This window comes from Daldinia decipiens, assembly GCF_022478715.1.
Source record: "Daldinia decipiens strain CBS 113046 unplaced genomic scaffold F4813scaffold_8, whole genome shotgun sequence".
Lineage (NCBI taxonomy): Eukaryota > Fungi > Ascomycota > Sordariomycetes > Xylariales > Hypoxylaceae > Daldinia > Daldinia decipiens.
In genome coordinates this window covers 534,935-555,784 of record NW_026054551.1, presented here as the reverse complement: position 1 = coordinate 555,784, position 20,850 = coordinate 534,935, and the positions used below count along the sequence as shown (strand labels likewise).

General features: G+C 46.8%; 8 protein-coding genes across 8 annotated transcripts; 4 read left to right on the top strand and 4 right to left on the bottom strand.

The window, feature by feature from the left end:
* The first annotated feature begins 107 nt into the window (after window positions 1–107).
* F4813DRAFT_352145 (Rap30/74 interaction domain-containing protein) lies at window positions 108–3,203 on the top strand. The gene is made up of 2 exons (XM_049242499.1): window positions 108–2,084; window positions 2,138–3,203. Exons 1-2 carry the CDS (start codon window positions 687–689, stop codon window positions 2,849–2,851), a joined length of 2,112 nt encoding a protein of 703 aa, XP_049101813.1. The 5' UTR covers window positions 108–686; the 3' UTR covers window positions 2,852–3,203.
* F4813DRAFT_401407 (Pre-mRNA-splicing factor of RES complex-domain-containing protein) lies at window positions 3,032–4,596 on the bottom strand. The gene has a single exon (XM_049248401.1). It carries the CDS (start codon window positions 4,351–4,353, stop codon window positions 3,331–3,333), a length of 1,023 nt encoding a protein of 340 aa, XP_049101812.1. The 5' UTR covers window positions 4,354–4,596; the 3' UTR covers window positions 3,032–3,330.
* Window positions 4,597–5,361: 765 nt separating this feature from the next.
* On the bottom strand, window positions 5,362–7,132 carry F4813DRAFT_352143 (uncharacterized protein). Its single transcript, XM_049242498.1, has one exon. It carries the CDS (start codon window positions 6,971–6,973, stop codon window positions 5,582–5,584), a length of 1,392 nt encoding a protein of 463 aa, XP_049101811.1. The 5' UTR covers window positions 6,974–7,132; the 3' UTR covers window positions 5,362–5,581.
* Window positions 7,133–7,631: 499 nt separating this feature from the next.
* On the top strand, window positions 7,632–8,195 carry F4813DRAFT_387334 (CoA-transferase family III domain-containing protein; the record flags this gene model as incomplete). Its single annotated transcript, XM_049246546.1, has 4 exons — window positions 7,632–7,646; window positions 7,704–7,949; window positions 8,016–8,098; window positions 8,162–8,195. The coding sequence occupies 4 exons, from the start codon at window positions 7,632–7,634 to the stop codon at window positions 8,193–8,195; spliced, it is 378 nt and encodes a 125-aa protein (XP_049101810.1).
* Window positions 8,196–8,377: 182 nt separating this feature from the next.
* On the bottom strand, window positions 8,378–10,222 carry F4813DRAFT_326381 (uncharacterized protein). Its single transcript, XM_049241074.1, has 3 exons — window positions 8,756–10,222; window positions 8,649–8,685; window positions 8,378–8,596 (listed from the first exon to the last, which is right to left on the bottom strand). Exon 1 carries the CDS (start codon window positions 10,122–10,124, stop codon window positions 8,958–8,960), a length of 1,167 nt encoding a protein of 388 aa, XP_049101809.1. The 5' UTR covers window positions 10,125–10,222; the 3' UTR covers window positions 8,378–8,596; window positions 8,649–8,685; window positions 8,756–8,957.
* Window positions 10,223–10,917: 695 nt separating this feature from the next.
* On the bottom strand, window positions 10,918–12,354 carry F4813DRAFT_326501 (uncharacterized protein). Its single transcript, XM_049241075.1, has 2 exons — window positions 11,588–12,354; window positions 10,918–11,528 (listed from the first exon to the last, which is right to left on the bottom strand). The coding sequence occupies exons 1-2, from the start codon at window positions 11,773–11,775 to the stop codon at window positions 11,099–11,101; spliced, it is 618 nt and encodes a 205-aa protein (XP_049101808.1). The 5' UTR covers window positions 11,776–12,354; the 3' UTR covers window positions 10,918–11,098.
* A 2,646-nt stretch (window positions 12,355–15,000) lies between these two features.
* Window positions 15,001–16,640, top strand: F4813DRAFT_352130 (uncharacterized protein). The gene is made up of 5 exons (XM_049242497.1): window positions 15,001–15,077; window positions 15,193–15,604; window positions 15,659–15,796; window positions 15,877–16,296; window positions 16,377–16,640. Exons 2-4 carry the CDS (start codon window positions 15,566–15,568, stop codon window positions 16,243–16,245), a joined length of 546 nt encoding a protein of 181 aa, XP_049101807.1. The 5' UTR covers window positions 15,001–15,077; window positions 15,193–15,565; the 3' UTR covers window positions 16,246–16,296; window positions 16,377–16,640.
* On the top strand, window positions 16,641–20,744 carry F4813DRAFT_352128 (subtilisin-like protein). Its single transcript, XM_049242496.1, has 12 exons — window positions 16,641–17,183; window positions 17,244–17,560; window positions 17,679–17,694; window positions 17,755–17,818; window positions 17,875–17,971; window positions 18,044–18,101; window positions 18,162–19,504; window positions 19,563–19,678; window positions 19,736–19,838; window positions 19,892–19,979; window positions 20,038–20,273; window positions 20,342–20,744. The coding sequence occupies exons 1-12, from the start codon at window positions 17,064–17,066 to the stop codon at window positions 20,439–20,441; spliced, it is 2,658 nt and encodes an 885-aa protein (XP_049101806.1). The 5' UTR covers window positions 16,641–17,063; the 3' UTR covers window positions 20,442–20,744.
* Window positions 20,745–20,850: the final 106 nt, after the last annotated feature.

Here is a 20,850-nt window from a genome sequence, read left to right as displayed (position 1 = left end):
AAAAGTTACTCAAGTGACGTTATAAGTACTTTTATGGCAGCCCCACAGAGTCCACCTTCCCCATTCTCTTTTGGCAAGCGGCTCTCCAGGACCTGGTTGCCTTTGTTCTAAAATTGCCTGCGTTCGAATGACAAAACAAAGCTACGTACCTCCGAAAAAAAAAATTCAGGTAGGTACATCCATACCGTTGCTGCCTTGGTACATGTTATATGTACCTAAGGCAACTGGCAGGCTCTACCGAATTGGATCCACGGCTGATTCTGACTTGACTGTACATCTTCAACTTCCTCTATCCTGTCTATTCACTACATATTCCCTTCATCTTATCCATCCTCCATTCACTTGGCATTTTCTCCTGCCACCTTGCAGCTTGTCTTTTTTGAAAACATATTCATCTTGCAACCCTGACTAGAAGTTGCGCACTTTTCTGGAATAATATTTTCCATCTTTATTTTTCCTTTACATTTGATACGGGCGCGACATTCGATTCGTCTGTCAATATCTTGATCCAAATCAGCCTTCGTCTCTCGACCATCTCATCGTCTTCCAGTACATTCCTCGATTCACCGATGCTTGTTTATGAAGCATAGCGCAATAATTCACGACTTACGACGTCTTCGATATTTGTCGAAGCCCGCTAGTTAGAGGGTGCTGACTTCTGACTTCTGACTTCTGACATCGCCACTATGAGTGCAACACCCTCGCCCTCTGGTGGCCCCAACGGCCAGAAACCAACACCTCCTCCTGGCGCGCCACCGCTGCGAAGGCCACGAAATACTGCGAATCCCCTCGTTCCAAGAAAGAAGCCCACAACCCGACCACCCCCTTCGACCCTTGCTAGAGGTTCTACACCAAATGCTGCACCGCGACCTGTCGGTAAGCCGCAGCAATTCCAAGCCCAGGGCAAGCCGGGGCAACTGAACTTCGATGTATTGCGTACACAGAATGGCGGATGGTCTCAGCCTACCCCCCCTGGCGCCCAAGATTACCCTCTTTATGTCACAAAGAAGTCTCTGAAGGAAGGATTACGCTTCCATGTTATGCGATTCGCCCCGCATGGCGGCAAACTCGCAAAGCCTAATGGTCCTGGAGTTGACCCTACTAATCAGGATGAGTTTACTCGCCCTGTTACGTTGCACCGACGCGATCCCAGACAACCGCCGCCCGGTCGCGAAGTGAAAGAGGAGGCTCCTATCGAGGAGGACACGGTCGATACTGCTGAAGCTGAAAGACTTGCGCAGGTGAAAGCAGAGAGGGAAGCACAACGCGCAGCTGATAATGCCCAGAAGGCGCCGGTTGTTAAGGATGCAAACCCGAAGGCTAAGCAGCAGAAAGAACAGAAAAAGCCTGGCCTACAAATTCACTACGCACCCCGTACCGAAGAGCAGAAAAAGCAAGCCGAAATTCGATATGAGGAGGCGCTGCCATGGCACTTGGAGGATGCCGATGGAAAGAATGTTTGGGTTGGCCAGTATGAAGCACCTTTGTCTGACTGCAAAGTCGCTTTCAAGATTCACAACGGGGGATTTCGCATGATACCTCTGGAAAAATGGTACAAGTTTCAGTCAAAACGTGGATCATTCAAAATAATGTCCATTGAGGAAGCGGAGAAGGCCATGAACAAGAAGGTCGCCCTTGGTCGTTGGGCGGTAAGAGATACTCAGCGTCAAGAAGCAGAGAGGGCTATGGCAGAGTCTCGAGCTATTGTTAACGGCCGCGTGGCTGTTAAACAAGAAAGCGGTACATTCAAGCAAGCTTCACGCCAGGAGAAAATGGACCATGATGACATTGACGTTTCGGGAGACGAGTTCCAGGATGATGATGAGACTGCTGGATACGAACCTGACCGAGACGAGGACACCAAGCATGCCAATAGTCGAATCCGCCGCGACCAGCTCAATGCCAATCTTTTCGGTGACGCAGACGAGGTCAAGGTCGAGAAAGAAGAAGACGAGGAGAAGAAGGAAGAGCTGGAGCGAAAGCTCTTTGGGAAATCCCTTAAGAAGGCTTTAAAGCGACGTGATAAACAATTCCAGTACGATAGCGACTCCTCTAAAGAGAGGGACCCCTTTGCTTCCTCAGACGTAAGTACTCGCTAATCAGTTTAATTGGTCAATCAAAATTAATGAAGCTGTAGGACGAGTCAGATTCCGATTCTGAAAACGAGAAGGATGATGAAGATAAGAAAGCCGAGAAGGATAAAGACAAAGATGCTGGAGTGTCATCTAAGGGAACTAATACCCCCCAAGGGAAAAAGGCAGCTGCCGAGGCAGCAAAGAAGGGCAAGTCTCTCAAGCGAGCCGGGTCTCCATTGGGTTCGGATTCTAGTGGCACTGAATCTACCCGGAAGAAGAAGAAGACTACACATGATAGTCGCGGAAATACCCCATTACCCCGCCGCGGGAAGCCTGGTGCCGGCTCTACTAGCGATGGTGAAGGCACGGCTGGTGAGATGTCGGACGGTGCAGGAGGCAAGAAGAAGCGGCTTGGCCCGTCAGCTGCAGGTGGGAAACACAGCGCAAAAGGCACCCCCGCGGGATCCCGAGCCGGCAGTCCCGCCCCGGCCCAAGGAGCTGCCACCAAAGGGTCATCAGGTGGTACTCGAGCTGGTTCTCCCAGTGCTCCTGCTCAGAGCTCGACATCGGGAGGAATCGCAGACCCTATCACTGCCCAGGAGATTATCGATGCCCTACCACCGCTCCCTCAAGGTATTACTATTGTCCTACTCCTGAAGAAATTCCAGGATCGTCTAGATAAACCTGGGTTTATGCAGAGGAAAGACTGGCTTAAGTTGGTGAAAGAGAATGCCAACTTCAACACAGCCGAGAAACTACTTCGCCGGAAGGCTTAGATCGCTCCCCGGGATGGGGTAATCTTATCCTACAGTTCATCTGCGGGAAGTGTTATACTGAACAGGATTACATTTTATGGTTTTTGCGGCCCCCAAATCGTTACCCTAAATCTGTAGAGCTTGAAGGGATGCGTTGCGTTAGATGCAGCATCATGCCGATAGTGAATGAGAGGTCGGAGGGGGTTTATCTCCGCTGCTGGAGACAGGATCGTTATGGAAAGGGAGTGGGTTAGATAGTATGCCCCCTAGATTTCCTGCAAATATGCCTTAGGGTCTCATATCATTTCATTTCTGCACAAGGGCTGGCATGCCGACAAAAATGGACTACAGGCCAATCCGTAGAGATTATGCTATACAATTTGCGTTGCGCTATGGCTTACTGCATTGACTGCCTTGGACAGCTGGTATCTCACTAATTCAACTCCTGAACGTTATACCGTATCCCGTGCATGATCGTAGATTTACCTAGTAAATGCTTACTACTCGTCCATCTGCCACGAATATTCTAAGCCCTTGTTCCTCTCCCGTCTGTTGATAGCCTTGAACCTCTCTGCCTCAAACCCGTTCCCCCTATCAACACCATCCCACCGATATCCCGGCCGGATGCCGTATCGATTCGGCGTCCACGCGCCCTGATATATCGGCTTGCCCTTCAACTTCCTCGTCTTCCCCCCTCCACCTCCACCTCCACCTCCACCTCCCGCCGCCCTTTTAGGCTCTATAAACTGCGCCATGCTATCACCCCACCGCACCTGCTCCTTCATCTCACGGTTCATATCCTCATCATCCGCGTGCCGCGCCACCGTCATGACCTTGGCGTCGTCAAGCTCTTCGCGCCGCCGCCGCGCCGCCTCGATCTGGACGTCTCCGCGCAGCGCTTCCGTCTTGGCGGCTTCGCGGGCCGCGGCCTCGGCGGCCTCCCGCCGTAGCTCGGCCCGCTTCATGCTCACGTCGACGCGTCGCCCCGTCGCGTCCCGGTATATCGTTTCTGCTTCGCCGCCGCCTTTGCCCTTCTTGCGGCCCCCCTCCCGCTCGTATTCTTCCCGCTCGGCGCGCCGTCGCGCTTCGAGCTGTGCGGCGACGGCGGATGCGCTCTGCAGGCCTGCGTGCGTGCCGTCTGACATCATGACCGCGGGGGCGTCGGACGCGTCCTCGTCCGCGGCGGCGGCGGAGGCGAGGATGGCGTCTGCGGCCCTTGCCGCTTCGGTGTCTTGGGCTTGGGCGTGGGCTGCTGTGTTGCTGGACGTGCTGCCGCCGACGGGTTTCCAGGCGGATTTCTTCGCCCGCCGGAACTCGGCGCTGGTCCCGGCTACTACTGCGGAGCCATTTTCGTCTTCGTCGTCGTTGTCGCCGCGGTTCGCGCGCGTCCAGCCGGATTCGGTTTCGTCGGCGATGATGAGGCCCGAGGAGTCGTCTTTTTGCTTGCGCTTGCGCTTCTTGGAGGGCTTGGGGTCGGCGATGAGGTAGTGCGTTGCGAGGTAGTTGGATAGATCCGATGGCATTGTGGTGGGTTAGGGGGAGGAAAGGGAAGGTTTGGAGGAGTGGTTGTTGTTGTTGTTGTTGTTGTTGTTGTTGTTGTTGTTGTTGTTGTTGTTTGGGAGATGTTTATAGGAGTTTCGTGGAGATATAGTTGTGCTTTTATGGAAGCATTCGAAAGAATAGATTTCCCGAAAAGAAGAGCAATAGGATGTTTGTAATGTTGAGAAAGGTAGGTAGATGTGGTAGATGTGGTAGTTAGATAAGATGTTGAAGCTTGGAACTTTAGATGTTGCGATAAGAGATAACGAAATGAATACCATGGTTACAATGATTATTCTTTTAAGATAATATCTTAGGTACCTAGTTTAATTCGTTACTGTTTAAGAGAATCATTCTCATCCCCCAAATCTTTACTATTCAGACATGCCTTCACAAATGTGGTTTTCCCATTTCTTACATTCTCCTCTCATTTAGAAATTGTTTCTATTTTGACTTTTTTTTTTAGACCTTCCCGCCTCTTTAGCCTCAGTCTCAGCAGTTAGAATAACACCCCACCAAGCGGAAGTGTTACCAGTACTGTAAAGTGTTAGCTTTTAACAGATCTGGTCAAATCGAAAAGCGACGACGTCGTTTAGTAGTTGAGCCTATTGCGGGAACACCTACGAAGGCATTATAATATATTGGTGTTTGGTTCAATTTAATTTCATGTTATTTCTAATTCTGATATGTGTAATAAACTGAACGTATAGCGATACTTCACGGTAGATTTGATTGAAATGTCTTTATATCAGGAATTGGTTAAGGGGCTTATACTACGAAAGCAGCACACTTGTGTCATAAAAAGGGGTCGATGACGAGAATCTAATTGTCAATCATAACCAGCAGCAATCAATCACAACTCATCTCCTCATGGTTTCTCATCTCGATCAAACAATTTGAGAAACAGCATCGTTGTAGTCTACTCTCATATTTGTCACATACATCACGCTCCTAGACTAGCACTATAGTTTGTTTTAGGGCGTTTTCTTTTTCTTCTAAAAGACTCTATAGATTAACTACTAGTTAGATGCTGTAAAAACTACTGATCAGTACCTAATGTATCCTATTACGTGATTATCCCTTTTTCGAACCTATTATAGTGTCCCCATTTGGGAGATTTGTTTCTCGGTGCCTGAGAGATATGACATCCAAAGGCGCTCAATATAACTGCCAGACATGGCTTTTTCCTTGCCAAGTGGACGTGGTTGGCACTCATGGCTCCGTTAGCAGCTCTCTTCTTGGCTGACAAACTTTTCTATGCCGTAGCAAATAGTCTGCGGGATGCGTTTCTACGTGGTGGTAAGAATAGTGAGCTTCGTCAAACGCGTCCCAATCGTCTTGCCAATATAAATCAGTTGGTGTTACCGGCCTGGGCAGAGGAGGCCTTGTTCCATTTATAGGCTTTGTTTCATTGATAGGCTTTGGTCCATTGATTGACAAGTTGTACTGCCTCCACACTTCCTGACGATCGTTAAATAGCCGTCTAACCCCGGCTTCCGTAAAGATATGCCCAAATTCAACCTCGGGCACCTGATAGGGGGCTACGGATTCTTCCTTCGCCACACTATCCATATCAAGCCTGATACAATTTTTAGTATACTCTCTTACGTGGGAGAAGTATTCGCCAGTAGGTCCTTCGAAATTCGCCAAGCTCCGTGCATTGTAGCCCATACAGCCGATGCCGTAGCGCCAGTAAGGGTATTGAACAGTCAATCCGAGCAATGAGTCAACTTCTTCAACGGGAATAAATCTCCAGGGTTCGCGCCCATATGAAACTGGCTCTCGTTCTGTGCCCGCATCTGGGGTTGATGGCCTTGTCGATTTCCGGACGAGGTGGTCGTCGAACAATGATAAGTCCCATTCAATGACATATATCTTTTCAAGCCTAGGTAGTAATCGAATTGTACTCAAAGCAGGATCTTCCGTGTCATATTCATAGCCTGAGATTAAAAGGGGGGGTGCAATATCTATCGCTAGCTTTCGAACTTGCTGTAAGCTCTGAGTATCAATATTTCCAGTACCCCATGGGCCATTATCTAATAGATTGATGTTATCTCTGGGTCCATAATATTTGAGACAGAGCACATCGTTCTTGAAGTTGAACCAAGTCCGTGGTCCGTGGTTACGAGACGCGAATGCAAGCTGGTATCCAGCATTGATTAACACGCGTCGCGATTCTACACACGTATGAAGAAGCGCCGGAACGGGTGCTTTACTATATATATAGCTCTTCCGGAGGAGCTCATATGCTACTTGGTGATGTTCGAATAACCAAGGAACAGGAATCTCGGGAGTTAACTGAGAGGGTTCCCATGGACGTTGTACTGGACGCGAGGTTGTAAACCCGTAAAAATCCAATTTCATCTGCGACCAAAGATCTTTATACGACAAGATTCGTTCGCGCCAATTCCGAGCAAGATAGGCTAAGGATGGGTCTAGTTTAACCTGCCATGGAGATAAGTCGTCGAACCGCTCGAAGAAGTCATCTATGTCTTCATGATGTTGTGAAATGTGGACGATGCGGTGCGGTGTAGCTAAGAAGAATACTTCGTGTCGGATTTCCGCAGGGAGAAAAGGGAATAAATGGAATGCATTGATAGTCATGTTGACTTGCGGGTTTGGGTGTATGTATATAACTGGAATACCTAGTTATATAGTATGGGTATGCGTGACGAAGGATGGGTAAACTAGTGGGTTAAGAAGAATTGAGATGATTTATATGCCCCAGCCGTGCATAGGGCACAGACCCAGCGCCCGAATGGCAGTATATATTGATGCAATAGGTTAGGTAGCCTTCTCCTGAGTTGGAATATGACATAGCACAAATCTCGTCACATTTCTTATATACTATGTATATACTTGATACGATAACATTACTATGTCGTTTAGGGGTGAAAGAACTCTTAAGTAGTTAATTTATTATGTTACCAAGTTCAACTCACAACTTAATAAATGAATCATTTTCTATGAAGGTTGTAGTTAATCCTTGGCTAGCGTGGGGCTTCGATTCTAGAAGTTTGAATAATTACCACGATGCTAATTTGGGGTCTATATATAGTCCTTCGAATCCCGTATCCGACCCGAACATCGTGCTATAGCCCTGTCGTTAGGGGAAAGTTTCCACTATTTATTAAAAATAAGTGTTCCGGGGTCATTTCAGCCCAAATTGCGTCTTCACAGCTCTCTTATAAATGTGAATATATAAAGTAGTTTGACTAATTGCCTCTTCATATCACAATATGTTGTAAAACCACAACACTAAATGTTTGCTTACAGAGTAAGTATTGCTTAGGTAGTATGAACCTCAACCCTACACTTACAGCACTGGGGCAAGTGGGATTGTTTTCTGGGCCTGAAAGACGAGACGGATAAGGAGAAGCCCAGGGCGCTGATCCGGGGGGCTGACGTTGTTGTTGACAGGTATCGGCCGGGCGTGATGGAGGGGCTTGACTTCGGGCGCCAGGCTATCTTCGATTTTGCAAAGGGCCGCTCCCGTGGTATTATTGTCGTTCGGGAGAATTGCTACGGCTGGCATGGCTCCTGTGCTCATCGGAGTGGTTGGCAGCAGATTAGTGACGCGGTACGTACTTGGTATTATAGCTTCGGATGTGACTTGCCAATGTTACTTGCACTGTACTTAATATAGTGCTGTGGTATTTCGATGTCGTATGGTAGAGCCACGGGAAACGATGAAGCAGTGACGCCGGTCTTCCTGAATTCAGACTACTGGTAAGTATGACCAACCTAGCCTATGAATTCTCCCTATGATGAGTTTATGCTGATATATTATAGTGCCGGTATCTGTGGGAGAGTACCACTGTTTTAGAAGCCCTCGTTCGACGGGCTGAACATGGAGGTAGTTATGGTGTCGACGTAAGTTGATTCTTTCACTCCCTTTTTTCTTTCTCCCGGCTACGTTCTTGCTGCTTACCACTTCTCTCCTCTATCAGGTAGCACTTAACTATTACTCCCAATGGCTAGTCCGTTCTGTCGGGACCTTCGACGACAAGACATGGAACGAAGTATGGAAGAGACATGAGTCACCAGTATTCCGCCATTGCCATGCAATGTCACACTTACTACCAGCAATACTAATGTTGCTATATAAACACGGTTCTCAGGTTCTTTTTAACCCTGCCTTTTTTTCAAGAGCGGGAAGCGAAGAATATAGGGGCTACATTCGTCCAAGTTAAGCCCATCGCACAGTTTGCTGATGGAGCTGTCGATCTAGGATACCATATAAGCACGCGTGGGAATGGCGGGGATGAGCCTGTCTGACCTGATGACTTAATGGTTGAGGTTGTGCGTGGTAAAAACTGAAATGTGTACATGTTATGTCAGTAGACTCTTTTCACTATGATTAAAAGACCGGGCAGTACTACTTACCATGGCCACATTCTATCGTGGTGATTTACTGAGCGTTTAATCCTACTTGCGTTCATTTTGGCCTTCCTGAAATCCTCCTCAAGCCTGGGAAATAGATATTTGTAGGGAGGGAGTCGCTCATTGAATTTAGGTCCCTGATCTATATGAAACCGATACAGCAAAAGATGATTTTGCTAAGGAATCCAACACAATCTATAGGAGCCTAGCAACTCGCAACTGAAAGATTTCTGATCATAGGTCCCAAATAATCGTTTGCCGGTCTACGCGCTCGATAACGCTCTCTCAATAACACGCTCTCGATAATGCGCTCTCGCCAATCAGGTCCATACTTGCGCTCCCAGATGCGAGACATATCATCCATGACTTCGCTGCTTATATCGATCCACGTTTCTCCCCGAGTCGTCTCGATATGTCTTGAGAGCTGCGTGATATCAAAACGATGTCCTGCCCAAACCCCTCTTGTGAATTTCGTTGGGTCTCCTATATCGTCATTTGACACCGATGACCAGCAGATGCGAGACAAGATAACATGTGCGAAGCCTATACCTTTGATTCTTGGCCCCTGTATGAACTCTAGCTTCAGAGCGACAGCCTCGGACCGAATAAACTCCTTGGTCGTTAAGTTACGGAGGATCCACGGTTGATCCCGTGGATAGAAACAATGCTCTTCGAAGTTCTTCAAATCATGTTTTGTCGCTGTGTTGAAATCATGTTTTTTCGCAGTGTTAAACCCTAAGCTGTGTTTGGCCAAACCCATGGAGCATCTCATGAGAAGTATTTCTCTTCTTGCGTTCTTCCATATAGTACCAAGGACTTGCTTGCAGCCCATGACACGAGAGCTGAAGCCGTATAATGTTACAGGGTTAGGTTCGCTGGCTGACAAAGAATAAATACCAAGGGCACTTCTTATTTCAGGCTGATCGAAGAAGAGAATCTCAGCATCTGAGAAAAGTCCAGGGGGGTAATCTTCAGCCTTGACCCAATCTCCAACGCAGACAATTTTCTCTCCTGCCCAAGAACCCAAATTTGCCGCCCATTTATCATGGAGGACCGGAAGTGCGAGACCCCAGAAATATGCGCAGGTAAGGCCAAATGCAATACAATCTCTATCATCATCAAGTTCGGCAAATATTTTGAGTTGGATTTCACAAGGCAGCCCAAATATCCCTTCAAGAGAATTGTTCATATTGATATGTTGGGAGGTGTAAACCGGAGAGGTGAATCTACGCTGGTGTGACTTGAGCGGCACGGCAACGAGATAGACGAGGTCTCCGATCGATACATTTTTAAAAAATACCCGTTCAAGACGGGCTCTAAGATGTATATATTTTCGGGCATGAGGCGCCACTAAGCAAAACTGTTGGAGCATGATGAGTGGAGAATGGCGTTGCTTGAAAAAGCTCACTTAGATGGAAGCCATACACAGAGACCGATTGAAAGCAATGTAAGGTTGTTTTTATTAATTAGAAATACCTGCACCTGCCTTCTATTGAGATATAGGTGATGTATCTACCTAAGGTTAGGTACCTACCTAGGTAGGTACCTACATGTATGTAGGAAAGAGGTAGTGGACGTGCAAGTCGGATCGGATATTGTAGCATAGCACGTGCTTTACATATCTAAGGTCCCTTACCTTATGTAATATCGCACGGACCTCATGGACCACAATCACATACACACAATTTTAATAATTCTCTCAAAATATTGTCACCGCAATAAGCACACTGCACCCTCGCGCAAAAATTCGACTTATAGATTTCGAACATCATTCAAAGGTCTAAAGTCAAGGAAATGAAAGCGGCATATATTGCTATTAAAAATGATATCTCACACAACGCATTATACTCCGCGCATGAAGAGAGACAAGCCATTCTGCCACTTGGACGTCCTTTCGCACGATAATTCTACGAGCTGGTCCATCCATTTCCCGAATCGAAAAAAAAAGAATATACAATGCACCGAGCCATCCTCCTCCGACCATCACATCCGATAGTTAGAGTTAAGCTCAACACCGCCTAATGAATGCATAGGTAGGATATGCATGAAACAATGGTCCGTTGCCATCTGAATATGCATGCTTGGGCAACAACGAAGCCATATTAGAAGTCTAATGCAACAGCTCTTGCGAGAGAAAAGAAGAGAATCGTATCGGTCGTATCGAGTATTACCAAGAAGCCTTCCACCATACGGCACAAAGGCGCTGCACGGTACTGTGTCCCAAATTGAGAGTAGGTGGAATGCAAATGAAGAAGCACAACAAGCCATGCCGAGAAAAAGAATAATGGATGCAGTCAAAGCACCACGAAGCTGGCTATACGACCGAGAAGCGAGTTGAGATATCCTTTATACAAGTTCGAAGCCGTCGTCCTCAATAATGTCAGATTCCTGTGCCGCTGGTGTGTGGTTCCTCCGACGGAGATTCTGCCGGGCTTTTCGACCCCTGAGAGCATCCCCATTGTTGTCAAGGATTTCGTACTCCTTTTCCACGAATTTTTCCGTCTCCTTCGGGTTGGTCTTCACAAATACGTCCAGCGTTAGCGGTTTGCCCGGACTCTCAACCCTATCGAAGCTATAAAGGACGTTATCCGAAATACTAGAGCCTCGTCGGGTCTGATATGACGGCAAGAGATCATAGAGGGATCGCGAGACATTGGATGGGTCGTGTAGTTCTTCTAATGCGTCTATCTTGGCACGCGAGTAGCTCGATCGGAGCTCGTATCGTTCCTTATCACGCGGTTTGACGATGTTCTGGCTTGCTATGCGGTTGGAGTGGCTGATTTGTTAATATTGGATTATAGGGCGCATGATACACGATTACTGGTTATGACTTACTGGAGAGTTCCCTCAGGCCGAAGTTTCTCACGTTGGGTTTTGCTCCCTGTGATGATTGCATCTTCTACCCAGCTGTACTTGCACCCAGCCGAGGGTCGAGATCCCCGCGACCACTTTTCTACGCGCTCCTTGAACCGCTTCGAGTCCTGAGCAAAGCTTCGGAGGTCTCGGGATTGGTCGAAAGCCATAATGGAAGGCGATTTGATCGTGCGGATACGATAGTCAACAACGATTGGTATATTATAAAGCTGCTTGTGATAGGATATAGGCTACCGTCTAGAGTAGGTCTATCCCCGAGGAAGATGGTTTATTAAGAGCGTCTTGAAAGAGAAAGAACTTGGTATTTAAGGGTTGACGACGGTGTCGGCTTGCGAGGATTATAGATTTAAGGCGAAAGCGATGATACAGGGACGAATGGTATTTGGTGAAGGATGGATATTGGATAATAGAAGAATGGCTATTCGTAGGTTCAAGAGCAGGATGGATGTATGTCAAGAGAATGGATGGCTTGGTGCTTTCTAGAAGACAAGAAACCTGGGAGATGACTGAGTCACGACGGACGGATGACGATTAGGTAAGATGGTGGTAGGTCTTGTGTTTCTTGTTGGTTTCGCTGTTTGCGAGTTTGGGAATTGCTTTGTCTCGGTATGACGGTACAGTGGTGAAAGAAGCACAGGAGGAAGGTAAGCAGGTGGGTTGCCGTTCAAGTGACGGGAAAGCGTGGCTTATTCGTTTCTTGTGGTATCAGAGTCGGGAAAGGCTCGAGCAAGACAAAGGCCGGGTGACTCAGTCAGGATAAGGGGGCTACGGCCAAAGGGGTACACCGCGATAATGATGCGATGGCTCAGTTGCGATTGCGGGTTAGTCGTTATCGTTATCGATACCAACAGACTTGCTTAGCCTATGTCGATGGGAACGATGACGCAGCGTGGAGCGAAGTACTTATCAAGTATAGATAAGACAAACAACGAGTCTGGACGATGCAAAATCGAAACAGAACAAATCTAATATCGAGTTCGGAATTTCCGGGGAAGTTGAGAGGTCTACTGAGAGCAAGGGAGAAGAAAAGACGTGAATCATTAAATGAGAGAGGGAATTATGAGGTTTATTAAGGAGGATACTTCATGTAGGTACCTTCTCAGCCATTTCCAGCTCCTTATCGTGGTCTTAGTTGGACTTAGCGCGTGGTTTGCAATTTATACAGAGGTACACTAGGTAGGTATTAAGTTACTACCTAACCTAGGTTACAACATAGGTTAGGTTACGACCTAATTATCAGCTTTACTACATCTATCCGGATCTTTCTTGTTCATCTGTTGGCTGCTTTGAAGGCATGGGAAGTCGAGGATGGGAGCCTTATTCATTATTACATGGCCCTTTCATGGGCTGAGTGCGCGTGTGACAAATAAGGTACTTAGGTACCTAGGTACCGTTCCTAAACCTCCGATCGCGTATCAGCAATTTCTAGATTACCTTGGTAGGTACCTTCTACGAACTACATTAGGTACCTACCTATTATTAGAGCGAGCTGGTGACCTCCCGGCGTTTTGCTAAGGACGGATCTGATTGATCGAAGAACTTCTTGTTCACATCTGAGTGTGTGACGAATCTAGGCGGCTATTCGAAATCGACCTGTTCCAAGAGGTTCTGGAGGATCTCTCAGTATCTAACATCTAGGTACCTTACCGGGCTGTACTAGGCAGTACCTTATACAAAGCTCGGCCTTGCTTCACCTTCAGCTCGTGCTTCTAGTTCTGCCATGCCATTCGCTAATCGGCCTGTCTTTTGTATAACCACGTCCAAACGCTAGTTCGCTCCAGTCGATGGACTCGAGACATATCACGTTCCTTAGTCCAAGGAGACGACGATTCCCGATGGTGTGCGCAACAATAGTGTACCCCTTTTATTGCTGTCCCGTTTTTCGGATGCATGGTATTTGTTGCCTGCGAGGCAATCTGCCTATCATGCAGGATGCAGCGTCTCACTTTTTACCCTCACTTACTCTGCTCACGTATGTCTTGAGAGATCGGCAAATTGACTTTGCTATGTATGTATGCGCTATGTAAGTCTGGCCCCGCCTCCACATGTCCGGTCCTGCATGGCTTTGCGATAAGACAACATGGGCAAATCAGAAAGCCCATGTGCCTGTCTCTGCGGGTGATAAGGGGGGGAGGTGTATAGGGAGATGAATTGCGGCTTCGCGATGCTGCGTGTACACATATAGCTCGGTATGTCCGTATTCAGATCATGTCGCAGCTCGTCTGTGTCACGGATTTACTATCGAGATACTCATTTCAACGTTTATGATTTAATTCCGGTTCAAGTTTCGTCCGATCTCGACGTGTTAGTCTGCTCACTGATAATACTTGATATCCCGACGGCTGCTTGTGATCACACGTAGATGGCTACATGTAGTCAAAATGTACCCCGCTTGGCACATTCGTTGAATAAACTGCAATTCTAAGAATTCTCAATCAAGACGATATAATTGGCAAAGAATAAAAGAACACCATGTATGCAATGAAGCTAAATGGAGATGAAGCGTACCAACGAAATGAAGGGTGAAATGTAAGTACCTAGGTTAGGTAGGTTAGGTAGTTCGGGGAGACGCGGCCGTTCGGAGAGCTGCCGACAAGCTACAGTAGCTTGCTAAGGCCGATAAGGCAGGCCTTAGTGGGGTATAGGGACACAGGGACAGAGGGACAGCGTCATTGATAGCGCTTAACGATTGAATCAAGATGACATAATCAAACTAGCCGAGTCCCGTGGACGAGGTGTGTTGACCTCATTTTCGGGATCCTACTCATTCAACTTAGGGTCATATGATTGATATTCTGATTTGAGCTGACAGGACTAATAAAGTCCAGTGACACTAAGGATTGTTTGTGGCTTAGGTAGGAGGTACCTAAGGATACGTGATTACGGCTGATGAAGTTACGAAGACATCTTCCCCAGGACCCAAATAGATTATAGGAGGTTAAACCCCTCGTCGCCTAGCAGGAATCGTGAATCGCGCAGCGCCAGGTGCGTCATTCCCAACAGAAGCAGACTAAATAGTTTCGTTCTTATATTTGTTAACGACAACGTGGTATTAATGCGACTATTACGGGATATGTGCGTCATGGTTGATAATAGTACTGATTTACCGCTCGGTATTAGATTCCTGACGACTGCTAAGTACGGTGTCGTCGTTTAACTGGCGCCAGTTGACTCTTTGATTCAAGGCAGAGTTATTTTTTCCTCTTATTTATTGACTACCTATTAACTATTAACTATTAGGAGATAGTTAGGCGTTTTAAGATTTGTTAAGGCATCCAAAGCTCATGATATCCCTTAGGATATACACTATAAGCGGACCTAATATAAGCGTTGGAAGTTGAAGGTTGCTACAAAAAAGCTATGCTTCTCCTCACCTAATCGTCCGGTATGAGATCAAGTCAAAATCAGTGTTTGCTTAGTAAGCGTCGAGTTTATGCTCTTATCTATGCTGGTATTTATTTGATTCCTATTGTCTTGTGGATAGGTTCTAAGAGGCCCCCTTGTCCCCCCTCTTGTATTCGCCTCGTCTCGTGTGGGTAGTTGCATCTTCTGAACGCAATTTATAGCAGGTAACAATAGATTGAAGTATACATTATGACCAGAAGCTATCAGACTTACTCAGTCATTATGCCATCCCCTTTGTCTAAATGACGACAAAGCTATAGCCTCATCGACAATTCTTATGCCGCATTCAGCAATGCCATTTAGTGAAGATGTCCGGTTTGAGCTATCGAGCTCTTATCTATTTCTACTCCTTAATATATAGTCGTTTCTCAACCTCCTTATATGATCAGGGACTGTAGGTACTATTATATATAGTTAACTTCAAGCTATCTACTTCAGTGGGTTTCTAGATTAGCATCTCTTAGCTCTACTCCCGATCTAATATTGCATACGCCAATTTTGAGTATACTCCAGCTATAACAGCAGTAAATTAGCATGGATTATCTCAAAGAGAATAATATTTCGTGGTGGACGGTGCGTAACTGCCACCCATAATGATAAAATATAATAAACTGACATAGAAAAAAGGTTCCGTTTGCCTTTGTCCTAGCTTTGTTTCCACGGATATACTTTGGGATCCTTGGATCTGGAAGCGGAGTTTACGACCCTAAGAATCCTCGCAGATTTGTACAATCCGTTAGAAAGTCGACAGCACTAAACAACGTGGTACGTATCGCCAATTGTAGAGACTGTGATTCTCTATAGCTGATGACAGCTGCTTGCATTCGATGCTAATGATACTGCAGACTGCCGCGCGCATAGAGCGTTCCGAATATGCTTTGAATAACGCATTCGAAAATCTACCGCTGTTCGCTGTTGCAGTTCTCGCTGCAAATGTAGGGCAGCTGGATCTTGAGACTCGCAATTTACTCTCACTTCTCTACCTTGCAATCAGAATCCTCTACACCTGGGTGTATATTTGGGGACAGGAGAATCGTTGTTTACATCCTCTGACCCGGACTGCAGTGTGGTTCTGCGGAAATATCGTCCTTGGGTATCTGTATCTCTTGCCGGGAATCCAGCATAGTGACTTTGAAAAAGAATGCAGCTACTGGCTCACGGAAGCCGTTAGACTACGGGACAATGCGGGAGTTTCACCAAAACCAGAGCTTTAAATCTATAAGGATCAACTATACATAAAAAGAAATCCCAGCCCTCAAAGATAGGTACGCATCCATAAGAGCAATGTTTTCGAAAAGTAAAATATATTCATTTTACTGTCAATGGAAGCTTATTATGGCTGAAGAAACTATTCAACCGACGCATAAGGCATAAGAAAATCAAATCGGAGAGCCTTTATACCACCATGGCGCATTACACAAAGATCTACATCTTCGTGTAATTAGTTTACATATAATTCTACCCATGTACGGGATCTCTATAGGCAGCGTCGTCGGATAATTAAGTTCGCAATGTAATTTAGACCCGGGTAGTAAACATACCAGACTCAGACCAATCCTCGTATCCTCTTCCTTAGGATATCCCTCTTTCTTAATGGCATTCAGGCTCTCGTAAATATAGTCTTGATTGCCAACAAAACTCTCGATGAGCCTATGTAGCAACGAATTACTTTTCTCGAATATGCCACATAGTGGATTATCATTACACGAGCTTTGACGAGATCAACCCCTGCATTAACGCAACGTCACGTCTTGGCACGCTCAAATTGGTAGTTGACCTTCTATGCAGACCTTTTCCGTCTTTAAGCCCTGGTCTTCAGTAACATCGTCCCATTGCACTAGGCATTATAGATACCCGGAATCCAAACCTCGTATTATAAATTGTGGTTACATAGAAGAGTGTGATTCTAGACTCGGTATAGTAGGTCGCGAATAGAGCTGTAATTACATATAAACGATATTATGGTCGCGTGGCCTACTATGTGAGAGATCTAGTTTAGTGATCTCCTCGTACGCCGTGACTGAGACCGGATATGCGTTTCCTAAGCCTTGCTTTGGCCCTCTCCGGGGGTGCCGCCGCTCTGAACCGTAGGGCTGATAACACTACGAATGCCGCTCCGATCTCAAAGAGCTTCATCGTCGAATATGCACCTGTAGGTTATCCCATCATACTATATACCTGCAGCTCTCCAAACTAACTGTTATGCTTCAAGGGTCAAGCAAATAGACGAGATGGGCTTGCTTCCGCTGAAGGCATCAAGATTGTCAAATCTTTCAATAGTCCAGTCTTCTCCGGTGCCAGCATCGAAACCGACTCTTACAGCATCAATAAACTCGAGGGGATGCCTGGCGTGCTGCGCGTCTGGCCGAACGAGAGAGTCTATTTAAACCCAGCCGAGCCAAAAGTCCTCGATGGTGTTCCAGCCAACTTGAACTATACTACTCACAACGTCACTGGGGTTAGCAAGCTACACGAAGCCGGTATCTATGGCAAAGGTGTAAAGGTTGGAATTGTTGATTCTGGAACGTGGTAATTATTTGCTCCTTATTTCCTTTATAATAGATATACTACAAGTCTGTGGGAGAGCCTTGCATGACGTCTTGGCTCCTGGATCTCACTTGGGAGTAATACTGACTACTTGACTAAGGTATAACCACACAGCTGTAAGTTAATAGTTTCCATCCACTCAAGCCTAAGTCCGTTCGCGGCTAATAATTGATTAGCTCGGTGGTGGTTTTGGCCCTGGCTTCAAAGTAGCCGGTGGATATGACTTTGTCGGCGATGGCAGTAAGAATTGAAGTACCCGGAGTATCCGTTAACCGCAAAATTGACGTAGAATATAGATTGGCCTAGCGAGGAGAAGCAACCTGACGACGATCCTCTTGACGTCTTTGGCCACGGAACTCATGTCGCTGGAATTGTCGCAGCAAAGGCCGATTCGTGAGTACTTCTTGTCCTTTACAGATAGCTACCATGTAGAGGATACCGGGCATTAGTCTTACACTCATCTAGGTGGACTGGTGTTGCCCCTGAAGCGACCCTGTATTCCTACAAGGTGTTTCCCGGAACTGTAAGTCTTAAAAATCGGTACATATAATGGCAGATGTGAAATTAACTTATAGGACTCTAGGACTATACCGACACCGCCACACTAATCGATGCATTTTTACGAGCATACGATGACGAGGTCGATATCGTAACCGCCAGCATTGGTTCTCCTGGTGGCTGGTCAACTCATGCCTGGGCTGAGGTAGCCTCTCGTCTCGTAGATGAAGGTATTCTTGTCACAATCGCAGCTGGAAACTCTGGAGACCAAGGCCCCTTCTATGGAAGCACCGGTTCATCCGGCACCAATGTCATTGCAGTTGCCTCGGTCGAGACGGAGGTATTCCCTGAATTCCCCTTCGGAGCCAACTTCACGATAGACGGAGTTACCAATACTACCACTCTCGGCTACCTCCCTTCGACTTTCTACTTCCCATCTAACGTGGTAGGATGGCCTATTGTACCGCTCTCTTTCAATACATCCGACCCTGCAGAAGCATGCGAGCCCTACCCCGAAGGTACTCAAAACCTGACGGGTAAGATACCAATTGTAAGACGTGGTACTTGTGCGTTCGCTATCAAACAAGGCCATCTGGCTGCTCTGGGGGCGGAATATATGCTATTTTACAACAACGAGAGCCCCTTGATCCAACCGGGAACGACCGACGATGAGACACTCATCGCATTAGTCATTGCAGGAATTGGAGAAGCTATTATCGACACTGTTAAGAATAACGGTACCGTGACGGCAGATTTCTCTGTAAACCCAGAGAACCCAATTGGCTACGCAAACCCCTCTGCCAACAAGCCTAACATCTTTACGCAATGGGGACCCTCTTTTGACCTGGATCTTAAGCCGGATATTGCTGCACCTGGTGGTAATATATTTAGTACTTACCTCGATGGCGAGTACGCAATTATGAGCGGGACATCAATGGCGACCCCGTATGTTGCTGGTATCGCGGCTCTTTACATCGGTGCTTTCGGTGGTCGTAGTGTCCACGGTAAAGGCTTTGCGCACAGTCTCCGTAGGAAAATCATCTCCAGTGGAGCAGCTGTACCTTGGTTTGACGGTTCGGATAAAGACTATGGCTTTACTGCCAGTGTTGCGCAGGTCGGCAACGGGTTAGTTAACGCCTTCAAGGTTGTAAACTACAGCACGGATGTCGAGTACGAGAAATTCAACCTGAACGACACTGCGAATTTCAAAGAATCCCACCCGGTTACCGTGACAAATCATGGCGCCCGCGACATTAGCTACAGCTTTACCACGGAGAGTGCTGGTGGTATTGAGGTTGTCGGTTGGTTTCCTGATGATGGATCAAGGAGAGTGAAGCAATTCGATGAGTTGGAGCCTATAGACCTTACTGTCGATGTTCGCCTACCTGAAGATTTCACCCTCAAAGCCGGCGAGAGCAAAACAGTTGCGTGAGCTCACCTTACCCCTGAATTTTGCGAGTAATGTGACTGATATATACCTATGCAGCGTCAACTTCGTTAATCCCGAGGGTTCGGGCTGGAACTCCTCTGGTTTCCCTCTGTTCAGTGGGAAGGTCATACTATTATCAAGCGCTGGAGAACAGCTTTCTTTCCCGTACTTGGGTGAGTTAGCGTGTACTTAGGTAGATATAGGGGGTGATAATACTGACTTGTTTCTAGGACTCGGTGCCGACCTAAAAGCTGAATTAGGTTCCGTCTATTATCCAGGGTACCCCTTCTCGAAATCCGGGGCCTCCTATGAGGATATAAAAGATAAACCATAGTACGATGACATCGTTATAGATTTATTACCGCGTTACTAACAGGTACGAATAGCTACACGTTCAACGTCAGTCGATTTTCCCAGGATTTCCCAAAGATATATACCCAGGTCACATGGGGCAGCAAGCAGGTTCGCTGGGATGTAAGTTGCCACCCTGCTTGTAGTATGGTTATTATTAGGTATCCTAACTACGTGCTAGATATACGAAGCCGGCTGGAATGAGAGCCTGTGGTCTTATCCACCCGTTGAGGGAGAGAATGGCTACATCGGACCCGCCGCATCTTGGAACGGCGAAGGTGGATTCTTCGACGACCGGTTTAACGACCCAAACGACACCTTTACCTACCCTCGCACCGATACTCTGCGTGGAGGGTGGGATCATACGTGGTTTGGAAAGCTTGGTAACGGTAGTCAGATTGCAAATGGCAACTACACGTAAGTGACTCTACGCTGGCGAGACCCATGAAGTTGGTCAAATAACTCACCGATTGACCCTTTTGTAGGTGGCGATTTGCTACACTCAGGCCGTTCGGAGACCCGACTGTTTCGGAAGACTGGAGTATTTTCAAGACTCCTGAAATCTCCGTCCTGGGACACTACTAGGCAAACAGTGAGGAGCTTTATTCAAGAACTAGGCACTACCTAGGTCTTTACCTGAGTCGTACACGTGTATCCTAAAGACTTCGACATGTCTTAGGACTATACAGTGGGTCAGGATCTTCTCTCGTGTGACTCTTTGGCATTAGGTTGCTGGAGGGGTATGCTACTTGGCTTACCTTGGTAACTACCTCATAGGAGAAGAAAGCAAAACAAGCTCCTTCTATTTCCGCACATAATATAAAAGATTATTCTAAGATGTATTACGAACTATATGGTGGTAACTAATGCCTGTAGACTTATTCTCTTATTAGTTCATAATCTATATCGTATAACTTATCTCTAACCTAGTAAGCTTCGAAGACCAATGACTAGGACTTACATACGGTTGACAAATCGTTTATAAGGGAAACTT

Bases quoted from the DNA above. Each gene is read 5' to 3' on its own strand.
- F4813DRAFT_352143 (XM_049242498.1), bottom strand. From the start codon at position 6,973: ATGACTATCAATGCATTCCATTTATTCCCTTTTCTCCCTGCGGAAATC.
- F4813DRAFT_326381 (XM_049241074.1), bottom strand. From the start codon at position 10,124: ATGCTCCAACAGTTTTGCTTAGTGGCGCCTCATGCCCGAAAATATATA.
- F4813DRAFT_352145 (XM_049242499.1), top strand. From the start codon at position 687: ATGAGTGCAACACCCTCGCCCTCTGGTGGCCCCAACGGCCAGAAACCA. The intron at 2,085-2,137 runs GTAAGTACTCGC...ATGAAGCTGTAG, and splicing joins ACCCCTTTGCTTCCTCAGAC to GACGAGTCAGATTCCGATTC.
- F4813DRAFT_401407 (XM_049248401.1), bottom strand. From the start codon at position 4,353: ATGCCATCGGATCTATCCAACTACCTCGCAACGCACTACCTCATCGCC.
- F4813DRAFT_352130 (XM_049242497.1), top strand. From the start codon at position 15,566: ATGGATTATCTCAAAGAGAATAATATTTCGTGGTGGACG. The intron at 15,605-15,658 runs GTGCGTAACTGC...CATAGAAAAAAG, and splicing joins ATAATATTTCGTGGTGGACG to GTTCCGTTTGCCTTTGTCCT. The intron at 15,797-15,876 runs GTACGTATCGCC...ATGATACTGCAG, and splicing joins CGACAGCACTAAACAACGTG to ACTGCCGCGCGCATAGAGCG.
- F4813DRAFT_352128 (XM_049242496.1), top strand. From the start codon at position 17,064: ATGCGTTTCCTAAGCCTTGCTTTGGCCCTCTCCGGGGGTGCCGCCGCT. The intron at 17,819-17,874 runs GTAAGAATTGAA...CGTAGAATATAG, and splicing joins TGACTTTGTCGGCGATGGCA to ATTGGCCTAGCGAGGAGAAG. The intron at 20,274-20,341 runs GTAAGTGACTCT...ACCCTTTTGTAG, and splicing joins ATTGCAAATGGCAACTACAC to GTGGCGATTTGCTACACTCA.
- F4813DRAFT_326501 (XM_049241075.1), bottom strand. From the start codon at position 11,775: ATGGCTTTCGACCAATCCCGAGACCTCCGAAGCTTTGCTCAGGACTCG. The intron at 11,529-11,587 runs GTAAGTCATAAC...TTAACAAATCAG, and splicing joins CGGCCTGAGGGAACTCTCCA to CCACTCCAACCGCATAGCAA.